The sequence below is a fragment of the Myotis daubentonii genome, chromosome 9 (assembly GCF_963259705.1).
Source record: "Myotis daubentonii chromosome 9, mMyoDau2.1, whole genome shotgun sequence".
In the NCBI taxonomy this organism is placed as follows: domain Eukaryota; kingdom Metazoa; phylum Chordata; class Mammalia; order Chiroptera; family Vespertilionidae; genus Myotis; species Myotis daubentonii.
The window spans coordinates 44,057,309-44,076,566 of record NC_081848.1 but is presented as its reverse complement, the minus strand read 5'-3'; the positions used below and the strand labels follow the sequence as shown (position 1 = coordinate 44,076,566).

The 19,258-nt window shown below is 47.1% G+C and overlaps 1 protein-coding gene across 3 annotated transcripts; it reads left to right on the top strand.

Moving 5' to 3' along the window:
- The first annotated feature begins 2,277 nt into the window (after nt 1-2,277).
- Nucleotides 2,278-14,163, top strand: LOC132240875 (zinc finger protein 883-like). Of its 3 annotated transcripts, XM_059708668.1 has the most exons (4): nt 2,278-2,845; nt 6,484-6,539; nt 11,320-13,041; nt 13,413-14,157. In XM_059708668.1, exons 2-4 carry the CDS (start codon nt 6,524-6,526, stop codon nt 13,562-13,564), a joined length of 1,890 nt encoding a protein of 629 aa, XP_059564651.1. In that variant the 5' UTR covers nt 2,278-2,845; nt 6,484-6,523; the 3' UTR covers nt 13,565-14,157. The 3 variants fall into 3 exon arrangements, with proteins under 3 accessions (XP_059564651.1, XP_059564652.1, XP_059564650.1); XM_059708669.1 differs by having other exon boundaries at nt 11,647-14,163; XM_059708667.1 differs by having other exon boundaries at nt 11,320-14,159.
- Nucleotides 14,164-19,258: the final 5,095 nt, after the last annotated feature.

Sequence of the window (19,258 nt, the reverse complement as noted above, 5' to 3'; positions counted from 1 at the left end):
CCATGGGGTGTAGGCCTATGGCAAAGCACATACACACACACACACACACACACACACACACACACACACACACACACACGCAAGCTCCAGGAAGAACTGGTGCTGAGGGACAACCAGTGGCTGTGGGACTGCAGCAGCTACAAAGTGAGGACAACTCTGACAGGAATCGGCCAAGCAAAAGCAGATTCAGGCTTCCTCACCAGGAAGAGAGAAGCACCAGCGGTCAGAAAGGTGGGTCCTCAGGCGACCTCTCTGTGGGGCAAGGGCTGGATTCTGCCCAAGAAGAGCACCCACCACCTGCATGGAAAGGAAGTGTCTTCAGGCAAAGAACTGCACCTGACAATCCATCTTCCTCCCTGAGCTGTCACCCACCGCACTGCTGCCATCACCCTCCTAGGGGTCCTCTGGACGTGGGCCTCGTCCTCCCAGCCTGGACACAAGAGCCTGCCGAGCCACACCGCTTGGCCTCTTGGCAGCGAACCCTAGACCATAGGACGCTGTTACCCTCTCCTAGATAGAGAAGAACGTCAGTGTGCCCAGGAAAAATTCTTCCAGGCCCTGAGTAGGAGCAGGGGCGATGGGAGGAAGGCAGGCCACCTCCCAGAAATAAGCCTCCCAGAGTCCACAAGTCGCCATTGTGGGGAGGCCCAGGGCAGCACAAGGGAACCCCCTCGCCTCCTTCAGGGGAGAACTCCCACACTGCAAAGCCCTCCTCGGCCCGAGGCCAGACAGACCCACTGAAGGAGCAGAGCCAAGCTCAGAGTTGTCACAGAGCCTGGTTAACGTGGCCTGGGCAGCAGACTGTGGACGAAAGGGACCACACGCTGACCTGACAAGCTCAGGGAGGCCTGCATGGCCGTCTTGCAAACTCAGAGACCTAAAGTAACCACAAAGGATGGTCTGAAATTAAACTTTAAAAGCAGTTATGGTGGGCAGTTACCTCCTAGGCCAGTATCTTCACTGATGTTAACATAAAAAAAACATTGAAACCTGTAAAGAATTTTTGTGAGTTTATTTGAGCCAAACTGTCGACATGTGCCGGGAAGCACAACCTCAAGGAATTGAGATAATGCTCCAGAGAATGGCGGGGTTACATGTGTATTTATACATTTCAATCAAAGGAGGAACATAGGTGAGTTACATGAAATTCATTGGTGATAGATTAAGGAGGAGGGATAAAGCAAAGCGGGGGGGGGGGGGGGGGGCGTTGGTGGAGGGCGGAACCCCTGGGATTGGATAAAAAGTAAAATGATGGACACATACTTAGGTGGGTACAGGATCAATTAACATGATTAATGAAGGAATCTGTGGTATCTGTCCTGGGCCCAGCACACCTGGCTGTGCTCCAGGTGCTCCATAAAAAGGGAAGTCACAAGTTACCTAGTCATCCCAAGGGTATGTTATCATAAGTACAAAATGACAGATAAACTCAGTTAAGGTAAAGGTTGACCTTGTTAGTGAAGATACTGGCCTAGGACGTAACGTCCCACCATAACTGCTTTTAGTTAAAGTTTAATTTCAGACCATCCTTTGTGGTTACTTTAGGTCTCTGAGTTTGCAAGGCCTCCCCTGAGCTTGTCAGGTCAGCATGTGGCCCCTTTCGTCCACACTTACAAGGTCTACCTTTACCTTAACTGAGCCTATCTGTCTTTTTGCATCTATAATAACACACCCTTGAAATGTCTGGGTAACTTGTAACTTCCCTTTTTCTGCAGCCCCTGGGGCACAACCAAATCTGCTGGGCACCAGGACAGATACCCCAATTCCCTCATTATCATGTGAATTGATCCTGCACCCATCTAAGCCTGTGTCCATCATATTACTTTTTATCCAATCCCAGGGGTTTCCCCTGCTTTGCTTTATCCCTCCTCCTTGATCTGTTACCAATGAATTTAATGTAACCCACCTACGTCCCTCCTTTGATTGCAAATGTATAAATTCAAATGTAACCCCTCCATTCTCGGGAGCATTATCTCAATTCCTTACAGTTTGGCTCAAATAAACTCACAAAAATTCTTCACAGGTTTCAATGGTTTTTTACGTTAACATTACTAACTTCATTTCCTTCTTACAGAGGCTTAGATCAACTTTCTGCTGCTGTTCCACTTCCTTGTACTTGGTTAAACCCCATTTCCTGGTACTCAGTTGGACCTGGAATACCAGCCCCACCCCTCCGGCGCTGCTGGAATTTGCCATTAGCGCCAGATTGGGAAGCCACGCCCTTAAGCCAATGCGGGGGGGGGGGGGGGGGGTAGCCGTGAGTCAGCGACCGAGGACCAGGTTCCCCTTCGGTGTGCTCGGCCTGGCACATTTTCTTGTTGGCCATGCACGCTTTCGGAGAAGTACATCTGCCTTGCCAAGTGATTCTCCAGTCCCGTGGCGCCTTTTCGGAGCATTTCTAACAACAACACCCCAGACCACCAGCACTCACTGCACAGACCAGGGCTCGCAGCTCGGACTCTGACCGGGCAGGACGGGGTAGCACCGCCCCCGAGGACCTGGGGCTTCCCTTCCGGTCCCCACAGCCCCAGGGTCCCGCCGAGCGCCTAAAGCAGCCTGGCCGCGGGGTCGGGCTTTGCCTGTCACGCGGCGGGAGGAGGTAGCCCCGCCCACGAGGGCGGGTCTCCAGGACGGAGCTTCCGGTGGTGGGGGCGCGCGCCCGGCTGGTGGGGTTGGTGCGCGCTGGGCGCACCCGTGTGCCCTTCACCGTCTGCGAGGCGGCCGCGGGCCCCTCAGAAGTTCAGGGCTAGACCCCTCCCCGGGGCCGCGCCGGAGGGAGCCCGAGGAGCGCCGGCGGCCGTTCCTTGCGGGTCACAAAGGGAAACCCGAAGTGGAAGTGTGGCAGGTGAGTCTGGCGGGCGGGGGAGGCAGCACCCCAGACGGCACTGGGCAGCGAGGGCCGGGGAGGAAGAGAAGTAAGAGGGAAGGGCAGGGCCGGAGAAACTGTGTTCTGAAGACCAAGGGAAGCAAGAATCTGCCCGAGCGGAGTGCCCCCTGGTTAAATGCCACTGCGATGCCCTGCGGAACATGAGGAACCAAATGAGGGCACTGGATTTGGCGGAGAGCGGTGTGTAGGTACTTCGTGTCCCCCTTACACTGAAGCCCGGACAGCTTTAGAAGTGGCCGTGGAAACACCGGTGATAGAGGAGAGGTATGCTTAGTGTCCTCCCCTTACCCGCTTCCAACATAATGACTGAGTCCCTTGGAATTTCAAAAGGTTAAGTGATTAAACCAAAACCAACTCTTGGCTTTTATATGTTAGATTAGTTTAGTCAACTGTTCTCAACCTGTGGGTCGAGACCCCTTTGGCGGTCGAATGACCCTTTCACATGGGTCGCCTAAAGCCATCCCGAATATCACATATTTACATTATGGTTCATAACAGTAGCAACATGACAGTTATGAAGTAGCAACGAAAGTAATTTTATGGTTGGGTCACAACATTCAGAAGTGTATTTAAAGGGCCAGAAGGTTGAGAACCACTGGTTTAGATCCTTGGGGGGACACACGTGTTTCCACTGTCCTCTAGGCAAGGGCGCTCAGGGATTAAGCATAAGGATTCCAGTAAACACCCAGGGGTCTGAAAATGCAAAGATATGTTTGCAAAGATCAGGTAATAATTAGGGGCACCGCCTTGGACACTCCCCTAAGTCGGCATTCTGGTAAACAGGGCAGGCGGCCTCCCACACACTTCCCTTTTATCAGAATGTCCTCCTTACAAACTTTCCAACCATGTCTCTGTGCTCCCCGGCATGTAAGGAAGGGGTAAGAAAACAGTCAGAAATCTGGGGTGAATGAAACCTAAACCAGTCAGTCCCTTGAGCTTTAGGACCTTTGTGGATGAGCATAAAGGGCATCCAACCTCCACATCTGCGGGTGACGGTGTAGCTTATATCGTAGAAAAGCTGAATAAAATACTTAAAGCACCTGGAGGTATTAGAGAAAAATGAAGTCAGACAGAACCTGAAGGAAATTGCTGGAGAGAATGTGGGAGCACCTAGGCAAGCCCCACATTACCTGTGCTTTCCCCCCAGGGCATTTACTAACTGGTAGAGCAAGGAACAGAGACCAAGCTGCGCCTCCCACCTGTCGGGCTTGACAGCACCCCTGAGGCTGTGCCCTCCACACTGGGCTGGGGGACCTGAGGATGTGCCCCCCCCCAACCCAGCTGGGCTTGGAAGCGTCCCTGAGGCTGTCCCCCCCACGCCCCGCACTGGGCCAGGGGACCTGAGGCTGGGCTCCCCACCTGGTGGGGCTTGTCGGGGGTGGGGCCGGCTGGGTCTCCTGTGATTTTGAGGAGCGCACAGGTGGCATTTCAGTTGGCTGGGAAGAAGGAAGTTGGCATTCAGAGATGCCATGGAGTCTGAAATTTGAAATGGAAGCGGAAACCTTAGAGAAATGAGCCCAAGATTCAATGTGCAGTTTCCACTGGAGGTGTTTGTCAGGTCCTAAGCCAGCCGTGGGCAAACTACGGGCCGGACATTTGAAAAAAAAAAAGACCGTACCCTTTTATGTAATGATGTTTACTTTGCATTTATATTAGTTCACACAAACACTCCATCCATGCTTTTGTTCCGGCCCTGCGGTCCAGTTTAAGAACCCATTGTGGCCCGCGAGTCAAAAAGTTTGCCCACCCCTGTTAAGCTGTACATGCTCAGGGCAAGATTCCCAGCCTCTAAGTTGAAAGCAACAGTTGCGTGGCTAAACAGTTGTGCAGCCCAGCCAGCACAGCTCAGTGGTTGAGCATCGAACTATGAACCAGGAGGTCACAGTTTGATTCTCAGTCAGGGCACATACCTGGGTTGTGGGCTCAATCCCCAGTGTGGGGTGTGCAAAAGGCAGCTGATCAATGATTCTCTCTCATCATTGATATTTCTTTTTTTTTTTAATATATTTTATTGATTTTTTACAGAGAGGAAGAGAGAGATAGAGTGTTAGAAACATTGATGAGAGAGAAACATCGATCAGCTGCCTCCTGCACATCCCCCACTGGGGAAGTGCCCACAACCCAGGTACATGCCCTTGACCGGAATCGAACCTGGGACCTTTCAGTCCGCAGGCCGACGCTCTATCGACTGAGCCAAACCGGTTTCGGCATCATTGATATTTCTATCTCTCTCTCCCTCCCTCTCCCTTCCTCTCTGAAATCAATAACAAATATCCTATTTAATGAAGAGGGAATATGCAAAACGACCATCACAAAGATGGCTGCACCCACAGCAGAGGTGGGGGTTTTAGTAACACAAGATGGCTGCACCCAAACAGAAGTTAGGTAAAGAGACTTAACAAGCAATCAGCTGGGACCTGAGGCTGCATCCCCCAACTGGCGGGGCTTGATGGGGGACCTCAAGGAGCTCCCCCAACTCCAGCACTGGGCTAGGTAACCTCAGGCTGTGCCCCCCAGGCCTGGCACCAGGCCAGGGAACCTCAGGCCACACCCTCTTCTGGAGGGGGGGGGGGGGAGTGCTTGATGGGGACCTCAAGGCAGGCCCCTGGCCTGGGGCAGGGGAGCTAAGGTTGCACCCTCAACTTGCATTCACCTGGGGACCTGAGGCCGCACCTCTCTTCTGGCGGGGCTTGACGGCACCCCTGAGGCTGTGACCCTTGCCCTGCTCTGGGACAGAGGACCTAAGGCTGTGCCTCCTGCCTGGGACCGGCCCAAGGAACCTGAGGCTAGGCCCCCCTCCCCGCCTGGTGGGGCTTGACGGGAGTGGGGCCCGGCTGGGTCAGGGTCTCCTGTTATTTCGATGAGTGCACAGGTGGGTGGAAACTGGAGTCTGGGTCTCACAGCACACCCCAGACTCTGACAGGAGGAAGATTTTCATGTACATTTTCCTAATTTTTTTTCATCTCTGACACTTCTATTATAGATAAAGGCCAAATAGCAATATTAAACTATTTCCTCTAATTCCCTTTTAATGTGCATGAATTTCATGGACCAGGCCACTAGTATTAAAATTTTAAAAAAGATTTCACAGCCAAACCGGCTTAGCTCAGTGGATAGAGCGTCTGCCTGCGGACTGAAAGGTCCCAGGTTCGATTCCGGTCAAGGGAATGTACCTGGGTTGTGAGCACATCCCCAGTGGTAGGTGTGCAAGAGGCAGTTGATCTATGTTTCTCTCTCATCGATGTTTCCGACACTCTATTCCTCTCCCTTCCTCTCTGTAAAAAATCAATAAAATATATTTTTTTAAAAAAAGATTTCACAGAGTATACAGTTGAAATTACTGCACTGAGCAAGAGGACAAAGAAATCAACATTTTCATGCGATAAAAAACATTTCCCTCGTTCTTTGAGGCCCCAAATGAGGAATTTGTGAGAGTGGTTGTGCCAATGAGTATACCAGTGTACCGTTCCATTAATATTTTTTTGAAATTAAATTTCCAGAGTTTTACTTTTTATATTAAGCACTATCATTTTTGCATACAGTAAATCTAATTTGGAAGTTTACAGGTTAATATTTTTCTCTGTGCTTCCTCCAAGCTACCTGAGCTCCAGCTGCTCTTCTTCCCTAAGAAGATCCATGAGACACTCCTCAGGTGAGTTCTAGTCCATACTTCAGATTTTAGACTCAGAAATATGTCCAGGCCCGAGTACAGGAATATGTAACAGTGACCTCTGCTCCCTCCCACCTGTCAAGATGACCAACCTCCTGAGAAAATCACATCCTGGGCATGAAGATGTCTCGATTTCCGTGCCTGAATCTTGGTTCTCTCCAGCTGGGCTCTCCTCATCATTCTCAGATTTCTATGATGTCACCACATAGTTTAATGGAAATTACCATCCCCTGGAGCCAGGAGAACCAATTTACTGCCTGAACCTACTTCTTTTTTTTTTTCCTGCAGTTTATCCAGTTACTTTCCCTGGGCCTCATTGAGACCTGTGCAGCTCCAATGGCAGTTGTCCGAGATTTCGCAGGACTGAGGTTTCCCAGGAGGCAGACTAGCATTCCAGAGCCTCCCCAGGAAAACTGGGTTGAGTCGGTTCCCCTCTTAACGGTGGAGTTTGTAGTCTGAGCTAGTGCACATGTGAAATTCTTTTTTTGTTGTTTTGTTTTGTTTTTAATACTTTTTTTTATATTAAATCTTTATTGCTCAGATTATTACAGTTGTTCCTCTTTTTTCTCCCCATAGCTCCCCTCCAACTGGTTCCCACCCCACCCTCTAACCTTACCCACTCCACCCAGTGTTCTCATCCATAGGTGTACAATTTTTGTCTAGTGTCTTCCCAAACCTCCCACACCCCTTCCCACCCCCGCAGAGTAGTCAGTCCACTCCCTTTCTATGCCCCTGATTCTATTGTATTCACCAGTTTATTCTGTTCATCAGATTATTTTTTCACTTAATTTTTAGATTCACTTGTTGATAAATGTGTATTCGTTGTTCATAGTTTCTTCTATCTTTACCTTTTTCTTCTTCCTCTTCTGAAGGGATACCTTTCAGCATTTCATATAATACTGGTTTGGTGGTGATGAACCCTTTTTAGCTTTTTGTTATCTGTGAAGCTCTTTATCTGACCTTCAATTCTGAATGATAGCTTTGCTGGGTAAAGTAATCTTGGTTGTAGGTTCTTGCTATTCATCACTTTGAATATTTCTTGCCACTCCCTTCTGGCCTACATAGTTTCTGTTGAGAAATCAGCTGACAGTCGTATGGGTATTCCCTTGTAGGTAACTGACTTGTTTTCTCTTGCTGCTTTTAAGATTCTCTCTTTGTCTTTTGCTCTTGGCGTTTTAATTAAGATGTGTCTTGGTGTGGTACTCTTTGGATTCCTTTTCTTTGAGGTTCTCTGCACTTACAGGACTTGTAAGTCTATTTCTTTCACCAGGTGGGAGAAGTTTTCTGTCATTATTTCTTCAAATAGGTTTTCATTATCTTGCACTCTCTCTTCTTCTGGCACCCCTATAATTCCGATGTTGGTATGCTAGAAGTTGTCCCAGAGGCTCCTTACACTGTCTTCATATTTTTGGATTCTTTTTTCTTTTTGTTTTTCCGGTTGGGTGATTTTTGCTTCTTTGTATTTCAAATCTTTGACTTGATTCTTGCTATCCTCTAGTCTACTGTTGGAACTCTGCATAATATCCTTTACTTTAGTCAGTGTATAATTTCTAGTTGGTCCTTTATCACAACCTTGAGGGTCTCACTAGATTTCCTTAGGATCTCACTAGATTTCTTGAGGGTCTCACTAAATTTATCGGTGGTTTCTAGAAAATTCTTGAAAAACCTTAAAAGTGTGCTTTTGACCTCTATATCCAGTAGTTGACTTTCCTCCATTTCTGTCATTTGTGACCTGTTTCTTTGTCTCTGCATTTTTTGTGCTTCCCTGTGTTGACAGAGTGGCTTTCTGTGTTAGGTGTCCTATAGGGCCCAGTGGCTCAGCCTCCGCAATTACCTGTGGTGGACACTCTTGGTGCACCCCTTTTGGGCTTTGTGCACAGTCTTGTTGTATTCAAGCCTTGACTGTTGCAGGCATCACTGGGAGGAACCGACCCCCAGGCCAATTGGCTGTGAGAATCAGCCCTGTCAGCAGTGGGAGAACCCCCGAGCTGGAGACACCCATCTTGGGCAAGACCCGCGTCAGCGGGGCCCTGGTGCTCAATGAGTCCACCCCCTGAGTGTGTCCCTTATGGGTCTGAGGAGCTGCAATCTGGATGGTCCCACTCTGACCACTGGGTACACTGGCTCTTGGATCTCTAAGGAGGTGCTAATTTAGCCTCTGCCTGAGGCTACCCAGCAGGACCTATGGAGAGATTCCTCTTCTTTGTTTGGGTTTGGAGGTGCCCAGATGAGGTCAGGCTGTGAAGCAATGCAAGCTGCTGAGGGGCCTTGGGCCTTCTTTTGGATGTTCTGGGTTGCTCTGATTCAGCTGCAGTTTGTTAGGTAATTTTCAGGTTGCAAAGGGCCAGGCCTTACATATGCAAAAGCCTCTGCAACAGCTTGGGTGGGTCGCGGTCTCAGGGGATCAACAGGGCAGAGCAAGCAGCTATGGCTGCTCCCCAGTCCTACCCTAAGAGGCTCCGCATCTCAATGTCCTGGTCATCGCAGCAAGCACCTCTGAGAGAAAGCCGCCCTCGAGTTCTTTCCGATGCCAGACAGTCCAGTTTCTCCCCGTATGAGTCTGGGTCCACATAGACTCACCCGGAACTGGAGTTCAGAGCAGTCGGGAGCTTGAGACTCCCTCCCAATTGAAAAGACAACCATGTCCTCAGTTTCTAGCCCTCTCCACGTGCACCACGTCCTCACCTGCCAGCACTTTCCCTGGGCGCCTCGTCCTCAGCTGCCAGCCCTTTCCATGTGCGCCATGTCCTCAGTTGCCAGCCCTTTCTGAGTGTGCCCAGTACCTCTGCACTTTACTTCTACGCCTTCTCTGAGTCTCAGTGTGATTTTCTCTTTCCTTCCAGTTGTAGAATTTCCACTCAGCCAGCCTTCCTGTGGTTCTGGATGATGTCCGCTTTGTCTTTTAGTTGTATTTTTGAAGTGGCTGTGCGAGGCAGCAATTTCCGGTGTTTATATGTGCTGCCATCTTGGTTTCTCCTCGGGAATTTCTTGGTGGTGATGGAACCAGCATGCTTCCTTTTGGTGGGAATGATCCCCTCTGGGGAAACTGGATAAATGCTCAAGGAACTCTCCATACTATTTTTGCAATGTCTTGTGTACCGTGAACTATTTCAAAGTAAAGAGGTTTTTTTTGTTTGTTTTTTAACATTATAGTGTAAGCCCTGGCTGGGTGGCTCAATTGGTTAGAGCAGCAGTTGCCATCCAGTTATCCGTGGACCACTGGTGGTCTGTGAGGTCCGAAAGGTTGGTGACTGCTGGGTTAGAGTGTCATTCTGTGCACCAAAAGTACTCTGTGGATTCAATCTCGAGAGGGGTTGAGTACAGAGGGCAACCGATCAATATTTCTCTCTCACATCAATGTCTCTTCGCTCCCTTCCTTTCCCCTCCCCTCTCCCCTCCCCTCCCCTCTGAAGTTCTTTCCCTTCCTGTTGAGGATGTGCCAATGGGTGTACCAGTGTACCTGTCCATTAGTATTTTTTCTCAAAATTAAGTTTCCAGAGTTTTACTTTCCATATTAAGCACTACCATTTTGTGCAGGCAATAAGTCTATATTTAGAAGGAGGCTGTTGACAATAAATGTGGGAAAGTATATGAGGAAACAACCCCTTCAATTAAGTCACTGCTTCATATAGGCCTCTCTGTTCTGGAGTCTGGAGATGGGGAACATCTAGAGCAAGAATTCTCTCAGAGCCTTATCTTCTCTAGGTAGGACAGGACTTTGTGTTATCACAAAATTATCTCCAGAGCCATGGTAACTGTTTCTCTTCATCTGTTGCTGAGGCTCGGGGAAGTCTTGTTGGAGTGAGCCAGTGCGCTGACAGCTGACAGATGTGGCACTAAGAGCTAGAGGAAGTGGTGACATGTGGCTGCATGGGCCTTCCTGAGATCTGCGAATTCTGGCCACTGTTGCACTGATCAAGTCAGATGTTTATTTTAGCTAAACATGATATATTTAATTTTCATTTTTACTGAGATGGTTTTCCCTATAGTTAGTGTTTCTTTAATGTTATGAATGTCTTTTTTGTTACTGCTTCTTTTCTATCCATTTCAAAAATTTTTATCCTAGAAAAAAATGTTTCTCTCAAAGTTATTTTATGTCTCTCTGTAATTACTTCTATGAGAAGGTCCACCTTCCTCAGACACCTTTTAATTTGAAATCAGTAGCAATTCTCTTGTATTTCTGTGACCTAACACATGATTTTATCTTCTCCAAATTACTTCCAAACCCAGGCAACAAGTGTACTTTAGGACATGGGTAAACTGACTCTTTTTAAGCTATGCTTGCTCATACAAATTTTTTCAGTGCAATTGTTTACACTTTTTTTTTTTTTTTTTTTTTTTTTTTTTTTTTTTTTACACTTTTTTTTTAAACAAAATATATTTTGTTGATTTCTTTACAGAGAGGAAGAGGGATAGAGAGTTAGAAACATTAATGAGAGAGAAACATCAATCAGCTGCCCTTGCACACCCCCTACTAGGGACGTGCCTGCAACTACTTTACATGCCCATGTCCAGAATCGATCCTGGGATCCTTCATCCGCAGACCAACGCTCTATCCACTGAGCCAAACCAGTTAGGGCAGTGGTTTGCCCTTTTTAAAGTCAACAGTTGGCCCTAGCTAGTTTAGCTCAGTGGAAGTGTTTGCCTGTGGACAGAAGGTTCCCAGGTTTGACTCCTGTTAAGGGCATATGTCCGGGTATAAATACAGTCAATAGTTGACTTCCAGTGTTCTCTTTGTGATGGGCATTTCCTCTTCTCTCAGGATCACCTAAGTGGGTCAGAGCATCCTCAGCACTAGGTCTTGGTGGAGACGCCAGAATGAGAAGGCGCAAGAGTCCTGGTCCCCACCAACCAGCCTCCCCGGTGACGAGTGCGGGGCCTGGGACAGGGACCACTGTGCTCCTGGCTGCCTCCTCTCCTGCCATCCTCACCCCGTTCAACCCACAGAGGCCCCCAGCTGATGTTCCTGTGATCTTTGAGGATGTTGCTGTGCGCTTCTCTAAGGAGGAATGGTGCCTCCTTGATGAGGCTCAGAGACACCTGTTCCTCGAAGTGATGCTGGAGAACTTTGAACTCATATCCTCTCTAGGTTGCTGCTGTAGAGCAGAGGATGTGGAGGCACCTACTGAACAGCATGTTTCTGTGAGAGTGTCACTGGCCAAGAACCCCAATGTAGCTGTGTCCTCCCAGAAGAGCCACCCCTGTGAGAGTTGTGGACCAGTCCTGAGAGACATTTTCCACTTGGTTGAGCAGCAGGGAACACAACACAGCCTGAAACTATTGAGGTGTGGGGCATGTGCAAAGCAGTTTTATTTCAGCAAGAAAGCCATTGGCTGCAACCAGACGCTTGCTCAGGACCATGGTGTTTGTAATGGAATACAGTGTTTTGTATGCTGTGAATGTGAAAAATCTTTTACAAAAATCTCTGATCTCCATTATCATCCGAAATTGCACACAGGAGAAAGTCCATACGAGTGCAGTAAATGTGGGAAATACTATAATCAACACTCCAAACTCATTCCACACCAGGGAGTTGATTCTAAAGAAAAGGTTCATGAGTGTGGCGAATGTGGGAAATATTTTACCAGAATCTCTGGTCTTTATTGTCATCAGAGCCTCCACACTGGAGAAAGGCCTTATAAGTGCAGTGAATGTGGGAAATCTCTTGTCAGGAACTGTGAGTTGAATTATCATCAGAAATGTCACACTGGAGAAAGGACTTATGAGTGCAGTCAGTGTGGGAAATCTTTAACCACTCGCACAGGCCTCCGTTATCATCAGAAACTTCACACTGGAGAAAAGCCTTATAAGTGCTCTGAATGTGGGAAATCTTTTGTCTGGAACTGTGACTTGCGTTATCATCAGAAATGTCACACTGGAGAGAAACATGAATGTAGTCAGTGTGGGAAATCTTTTACCAGTAAGTATAACCTCCATTGTCATAAGAGAATTCACACTGGAGAAAGGCCTTATGAGTGCAGTCAGTGTGGGAAATCTTTTCCCAGTAAGAGTAACCTCTGGCATCATCAGAAACTTCACACTGGAGAAAGGCCTTATGAGTGCAGTCAGTGTGGGAAATCTTTTCCCAGTAAGAGTAACCTCTGTCATCATCAGAAACTTCACACTGGAGAAAGGCCTTATGAGTGCAGTCAGTGTGGGAAATCTTTTACCAGTAAGACTAACCTCCATTGTCATAAGAGAATTCACACTGGAGAAAAGCCTTATGAGTGCAGTCAGTGTGGGAAATCTTTTACCACTAGTGCTGCCCTCCGTCATCATGAGAGACTTCACACTGGAGAAAAGCCTTTTGAGTGCAGTCAGTGTGGGAAATCTTTTACCAGTATGCGGAGCCTCTGTTGTCATCAGAGACTTCACACTGGAGAAAAGCCTTATATGTGCAGTCAGTGTGGGAAATCTTTTACCAGTAGGGGGAACCTCCGTTGTCATCAGAGACTTCACACTGGAGAAAGGCCTTATGAGTGCAGTCAGTGTGGGAAATCTTTTACCAGTAAGGGTAACCTCTGTCATCATCAGAAACTTCACAGTGGAGAAAGGCCTTTTGAGTGCAGTCAGTGTGGGAAATCTTTTACCCTTAAGGGTAACCTCTGTCGTCATCAGAGACTTCACACTGGAGAAAGGCCTTATGAGTGCAGTCAGTGTGGGAAATCTTTTACCAGTAAGGGTACCCTCTGTCGTCATCAGACACTTCACACTGGAGAAAGGCCTTATGAGTGCAGTCAGTGTGGGAAATCTTTTACCTATAAGAGTAGCCTCCGTTGTCATGAGAGTCTTCACACTGGAGAAAGGCCTTATGAGTGCACCGAATGTGGAAAATCATTTGCCCTGAACAAGCAGTTGCATCGTCATCAGAGAGTTCACAGGAGAAAGGATTCAGGATTGCAGTGAATGTGGAAAATATTTTGCCAGAAACACTCACTTTTGTTGTCATCAGAGTGTTCACAGGGTGTGCCGATACATTTGAAGGGAATTACTTTCAAAGACCTTGAAAAGGGCCGTGTGTCCTAATGTCTGCAATTCCATGGGTGATGGTCACTTGGGTGTAGGATAGTAGGGTTTAAGGCAAAGCATAATTACTACAGCATCACTGGCCTAATATGGATTGTGCATAATTCTTAAAATGGACATGGGTTTCATTTATCTTTATCAATAACTCATAATGTAATGTCCATGTCAGAAGAGAGGTGAATTTTTAACTTAAAGAAATTAGGAAGTTGTGAATTAAGCCAATTGCACATTTTTGCATTCTTCCAGCAGTGTATGACAGAGTTAATTCCTCCACATCCTAGAAAAGGTTTGGTCAGTTTTCCTTTATTTAAACTTTTTTTGTAACTTTGTCATGCTTTATTTACTGTTGTTCGATTGCATTCTTTCTAAGGCTTAATGGTGAGCCTTTTTTCAGATGTGCATTTGCTATCTCTATATTTGGTTAAATGTCTGAGCATATGTTCTGCCAAATCTATGAATTTTGGCAAGTTTATTTAACATACGGACAGTGAAACAAAAATGCAGGTTAGAACTTCACTCATTTTGTGTCTTTTTTGCTTTGTAGGATAAGTGTTTTTCATATTGGAAAAAATAAAATAAACAATTGACTTAAGATAAGTGTCTTATTTCATTCTTTGCATGTGAGGATCTAGTTTTCCCAGCACTGTTCATTGACGAGAAAGTATCCTTTCCCAACTGTGTATTATTGGCTCTTTTGTCAGAGAGGAGCTGGCAGTATATACATGGGGCAACAGAACTACTTGGAAGTAGGTCATTCTTGGGGACATCACAGTCGGCTGCAGAGGTTATCAAGTTGAGGCACTGAGGGGAAGGGGAAAATGAACCAACTTGGGACTGATCTTCACAGTCAGTTTAGAGCAATGGGTCTCAACTTTCCTAATGCTGTGACCCTTTAATACTGTTCCTCATGTTGTGGTGACCCCCAATTTCATTGTTACAAATTGAACATAATTAAAGCATAGTGATTAATCACAAAAACAATATGTAACTATAGTGTGTTTTCCGATGGTCTTAGGCGACCCCTGTGAAAGAGTCGTTCGATCCCCAAAGGGGTCACGACCCACAGGTTGAAAACTGCTTCAAACGAAGCACTGCAATGTTACAAGAGCCCTGAGTTGAAATTTGTACTAACTACATGACTTTTCAAAGAATAAGAAGCACCTTTCACCATGAGATAGAGTTTCTAACAAGTAAAGTTTGTTGAGACTTTAAATATAGTAAGACAATGGCTTACACAATTCTCAGTTCCCACCACATTGCCATGATGTACTAGTTCTGTTAGCGCATTTTATAAAACAGGAAGCTAAGGCTTAGCAGAGTGATCTAAACTGTCACAAATCACAGGGCTAATAAGTGACACAACCACAGACTGTGCTGCCAGAGCTTCTGTGTCAAGGACTCTTCCTCAGCCCTGGCTGGTGTGACTCAGTGAATAGAGCATCGGCCTATGGACCAGTGTCCCGGGTTCGATTCCTGTCAAGGGCACATGCCCGGGGTTGCAGGCTTGATCCCCAGTGGGGGGTGTGCAGGAAGCGGTCGATCCATGATTCTCTCTCATCATTGATGTTTCTATTTCTCTCTCCTCCCTTCCTCTCTGAAATCAATAAAAATATATATTTTTTTTTAAAAAGGCTTTTCCTCAGTTCTACTGCCTCATTGTCAGCCACGTCCTGCTCTACCTGTGTCTCTGTACCTGTCCCTCTGTCTCTATGCTTTGTGAATTGTGTCCCTGTCCATTTCTCATAGGAGACCTTCTCAACTTCCTCTTGTAGTTATCAGTTCTCTGCCTCTAGAACGACTTCCCATTCTTCACTGTGTATGATGAGAGCAAGTTTCTCTTCTCCTGTGGCCATCTTTCATTGCACTGTCCCCACATGGCATAAGCATGAGAGCCCTCCCTCTCCCTGACCTTCGGCCCCTGTATGAGGTATGGGCCAGTAGGAGAGGATGGCAATGGTAAGGCCCCATCTTATCACAGATGGGCCCCCCTGCAGCACAGAGACCATCTCTCCATAAAACAGCATCACAAGTCCAGCTGGACATACAAAAGGAAAATGCACTTTTACCAGTAACCCCAGAATTTCTAGTAAGCCAGAAATGTGACACCATTTTCACTTGGCCCACCTCCTGATCCAGCAATGATGGAAAGGCATGCTAATTCCTGGTGTGGGCCTGGGTGTGAGACAGGTGACACACGGGTTATTCTTGAGGTCATCTACACTAATAAAAGAGAAAGATGCAAATTGACCATACCCCTGAATGCTTCCCATTGGCTAATCAGCAGGATATGCAAATTAACTGCCAACAAAGATGGTGGCTGGCAGCCACACAGCTGAAGCGAACAGGAGGCTTGCTTGCTCCAGTGACCGAGGAAGCCAACATTCCCGGCCTGCGGCAGCCCAGCTCTAACCTCCGGATGCAACACTGTTGCAATTATAGAAGTTAAACAAAGCCCAGATAGCTGCTTTCAGCCCTCAGCGGGCTCAGAACTTAGAGTGCCAGTGATGGCAACAGAGTTTTAATTATAGAAGCTAAACAAAGCCCAGATAACCTGGTTTCAGCAGCCAAGGCCTCAAGCTGGAGCTGGTCTCAGAGCTAAAGCCGGCTCTCAGCTCCAGTGACAGCCATAGAAGGTAAATAAATCCCACAATAAAAAGAAACAAAAGAACAAAAGGAGAGGTCGGGAGCTTCAGTCACCCTCCAGCCTGAAAACGGCCCTCAGCCCCTCCTCCAGACTGGGCAGGCACCCCAGTGGGGAACCCCACCCTAAAGGGGGTATGGGCAGCCTAAAAACAGCCCTCAGCCCCTCATCCAGACTGGCCAGGCACCCCAGTGGGTGTTGGGGGCCAGATATAAGCTGGCATAGTCCTTGCACCTGAAGGGGCTAGCAAGGCTGGGACCCTTAGCCACACAGTTTTCCCATACTTGTTTGGATGGCGATTATCAGTAGAATGAGAGCAACATTTGTAGAATGAGAACAGCCTTTCTTAGCTCACCAAGAAGTCTGTAACTATTTACGGAGATATGCTGTACTGAGAACTTGTCCTGCTGTGTCTCTCCCTTAGAGATTAAGAGGAACAAAGAATACATTCCTCTTGACAGACCTCCTATTCAGTGTGTTATGTATAAATAGGATTGTATGGCTAATAAAGTTGCTTCAGTCCATCAAAAGAACTGGAGTCCTCCCAATCCCACTTTCCTGTCTTTCTTTCTTTTCTCAATTCCCACCTCCCTGCCTCAGCCCAGCTCAACCTGTCAGGCTGGCCCTGACAAGTGGGGACTGCCCCAAGAAGCCTCAGCAGCTGGTCTTGCCTTGCGGCCTAGGAACTGCCCATCAGCGGTTTGGCGCTGCAAGGCAAGGCCCTCCCCAAGCAGCAGGTCTTACCTTGCTCCCTGGGAACAGCAAATCAGTGGGTCCAGGCTGCAAGGCAAGGCCCGCCCCCAGCAGCAGGACTTGCCTTGAGGCCCGGGAACTGCCCATCAGCCGGGAACTGCCCATCAGCCGGTCCAGGCTGCAAGGCAAGGCCCGCCCCCAGAAGCCCCAACTACTTTAAAAATAGAAGGATCTCCTTTTGAACCAATCTGTTTAGATTCATGATTAGTGAAACAGTATGGAACTAATGAAATACAGTGATAGGAATTAGGAAGTGTGACACTGATGGTTCGGGGCATGTTAAGGGTGAGGGACAGAAGGGTACACAAGGTCTTCCCTTCAGTTCTGCTGGAGAGATGAGCTCTGAAGGCCGGAGCTGCTCCATGCCCAGAGGAGGTGGTGTGGTCAGTGGCTCTGTTTCAGAACTTCTTGCCAAGCAGAGACCTTACCCGACCCACAGGAACCTTTTTACTCCAAAAACAGAAACAGCCAGTTCCCAATGGGCATGGGAAAACCAGTGTACCCCCCTGTGCACAGTGTCCTGATGGAGTGATGGGGGAGGTGGGCGAGGGGAGCAGTGCAGAGTTGTTAGGCAGCTGGAGTGGGAGTGGAAAGGCCATGAAATATCCACAGTCCTGGCTGTGCCATGGCCTGGGCAGCTCCTCCAGGCACTGGCTGAGGGATTAGGGCTGATTCTCTCAGGAAGAGAATATTCCATGTGTGAAAGATTTACAGGCTCAGGGTGGGCCGTGTGTTAGTTTGGGGCTAATCCCTCAGCATTCCTGCTGCCAAGCCCTCAAAGGAATGAGGCAGAGGCACCCCTCACCCCCAAGACCCCTTCGTGGACATTTTAGCATCTACGTGATTTTTAATCCCTTCAGGGAGACTTTCTATCCTGCAGTCCCATCCCACGCCACTGTTGCTGTTTGTCTGCCAGCTGGGTCGAGCATCAAGGGGAAAGGGGGTTAATACTCACTGAAAGACTACTGATCCTACCGGGAAACCAACCTATTTACTGTACTGTTGTAAATATCATACCCTTTATATCCTGTATATTGGCTTCTTTTAAATAAATTGAAATGCCTTAGAAAAAAAGAAGAAGAAAAGGCAAGGCAGGGCAGGACCCAGAAGACCCAGAAGCCGCCTGCTATGGTAATAACTCTATCAGTAAGCACTCTGAAAGTCAGTGGCATAAATGCATCAATTAAAGGACAGATTATGAGGGTGAATCAAAAACAAAACCCACTTTAAATATAAAGACACATATAGATGAAAAGTAAATGAATTAAACTGCAGCCTGTTTTGCTCAGTGGATAGAGCATTAGCCCGTGGACTGAAGGGTCCCAGGTTCGATTCCAGTCAAGGGCATGTACCTCAGTTGCTGGCTTGATCCTCAGTCCTATCAAAGCATGTGCAGGAGGCAACCAATCAATGTGTCTCTCCCTTTCCCTTCACTCTCTCTAAAATTCAATGGAAAAATATCCTTGGGTAAAGATTAACAAAAACAAAATAAATGTATTAAGTAACATTAAGGAGATGATAAGAAAAATATATTCCAAATTCTGTTAGTTGTATAATGGTTATATTTAAATTATTAACACCTAAGGAATTGGGTGAAGGGTACATATAATATGCTGTAGTATTTTATAGTTTTTTAGATGTATAATTTAAATTAAAATATTAAAAATTTTAAAAATTAATAAAATATTAATTGAAATGTATCTGCATTACATGAAAAATCTCCAAATTTCTTCTGGCATAATTTATTAAATTGTGCTAAAATTTACAAGGGTTCAATTAAAAAATATCTTAATTCTAAATAATATAATAGAAAATATATAATAGTGTAGTTATAAGCACTTATCTGAAAATACAGATTTAAAGAAGTGAATTTAAAGAAGGGATTACCCAAAGAAAACATATGCACAACCCATGGACACAGACAACAGTATGGTGATGGCCAGAGAAAAGTAGGGGGCAAGAGCTGGGTTGAGGGGGCAAAAGGGGGCAAATAGGGACATCCTATATAATAATAATTTAAAAAGGCTAATGTGCACATTGTTGAACGGCAGAATGACCGGTTGCTATGATGCGCACTGGCCACCAGGGGGCAGATGCTCAATGCAGGAGCTGCCCCCTGGTGGTCAGTGCACTTCCATATGGGGAGTGCCGCTCAGCCAGAAGCTGGCTCATGGCTGGCCAGCGCAGTGGTGGTGCCAGAAGCCTCTCCCACCTCCGTGGCAGCACTAAGAATGTCCAACTTACGGTTTAGACCTGATCCCTTGGGGGCCTAAGCCTTTAG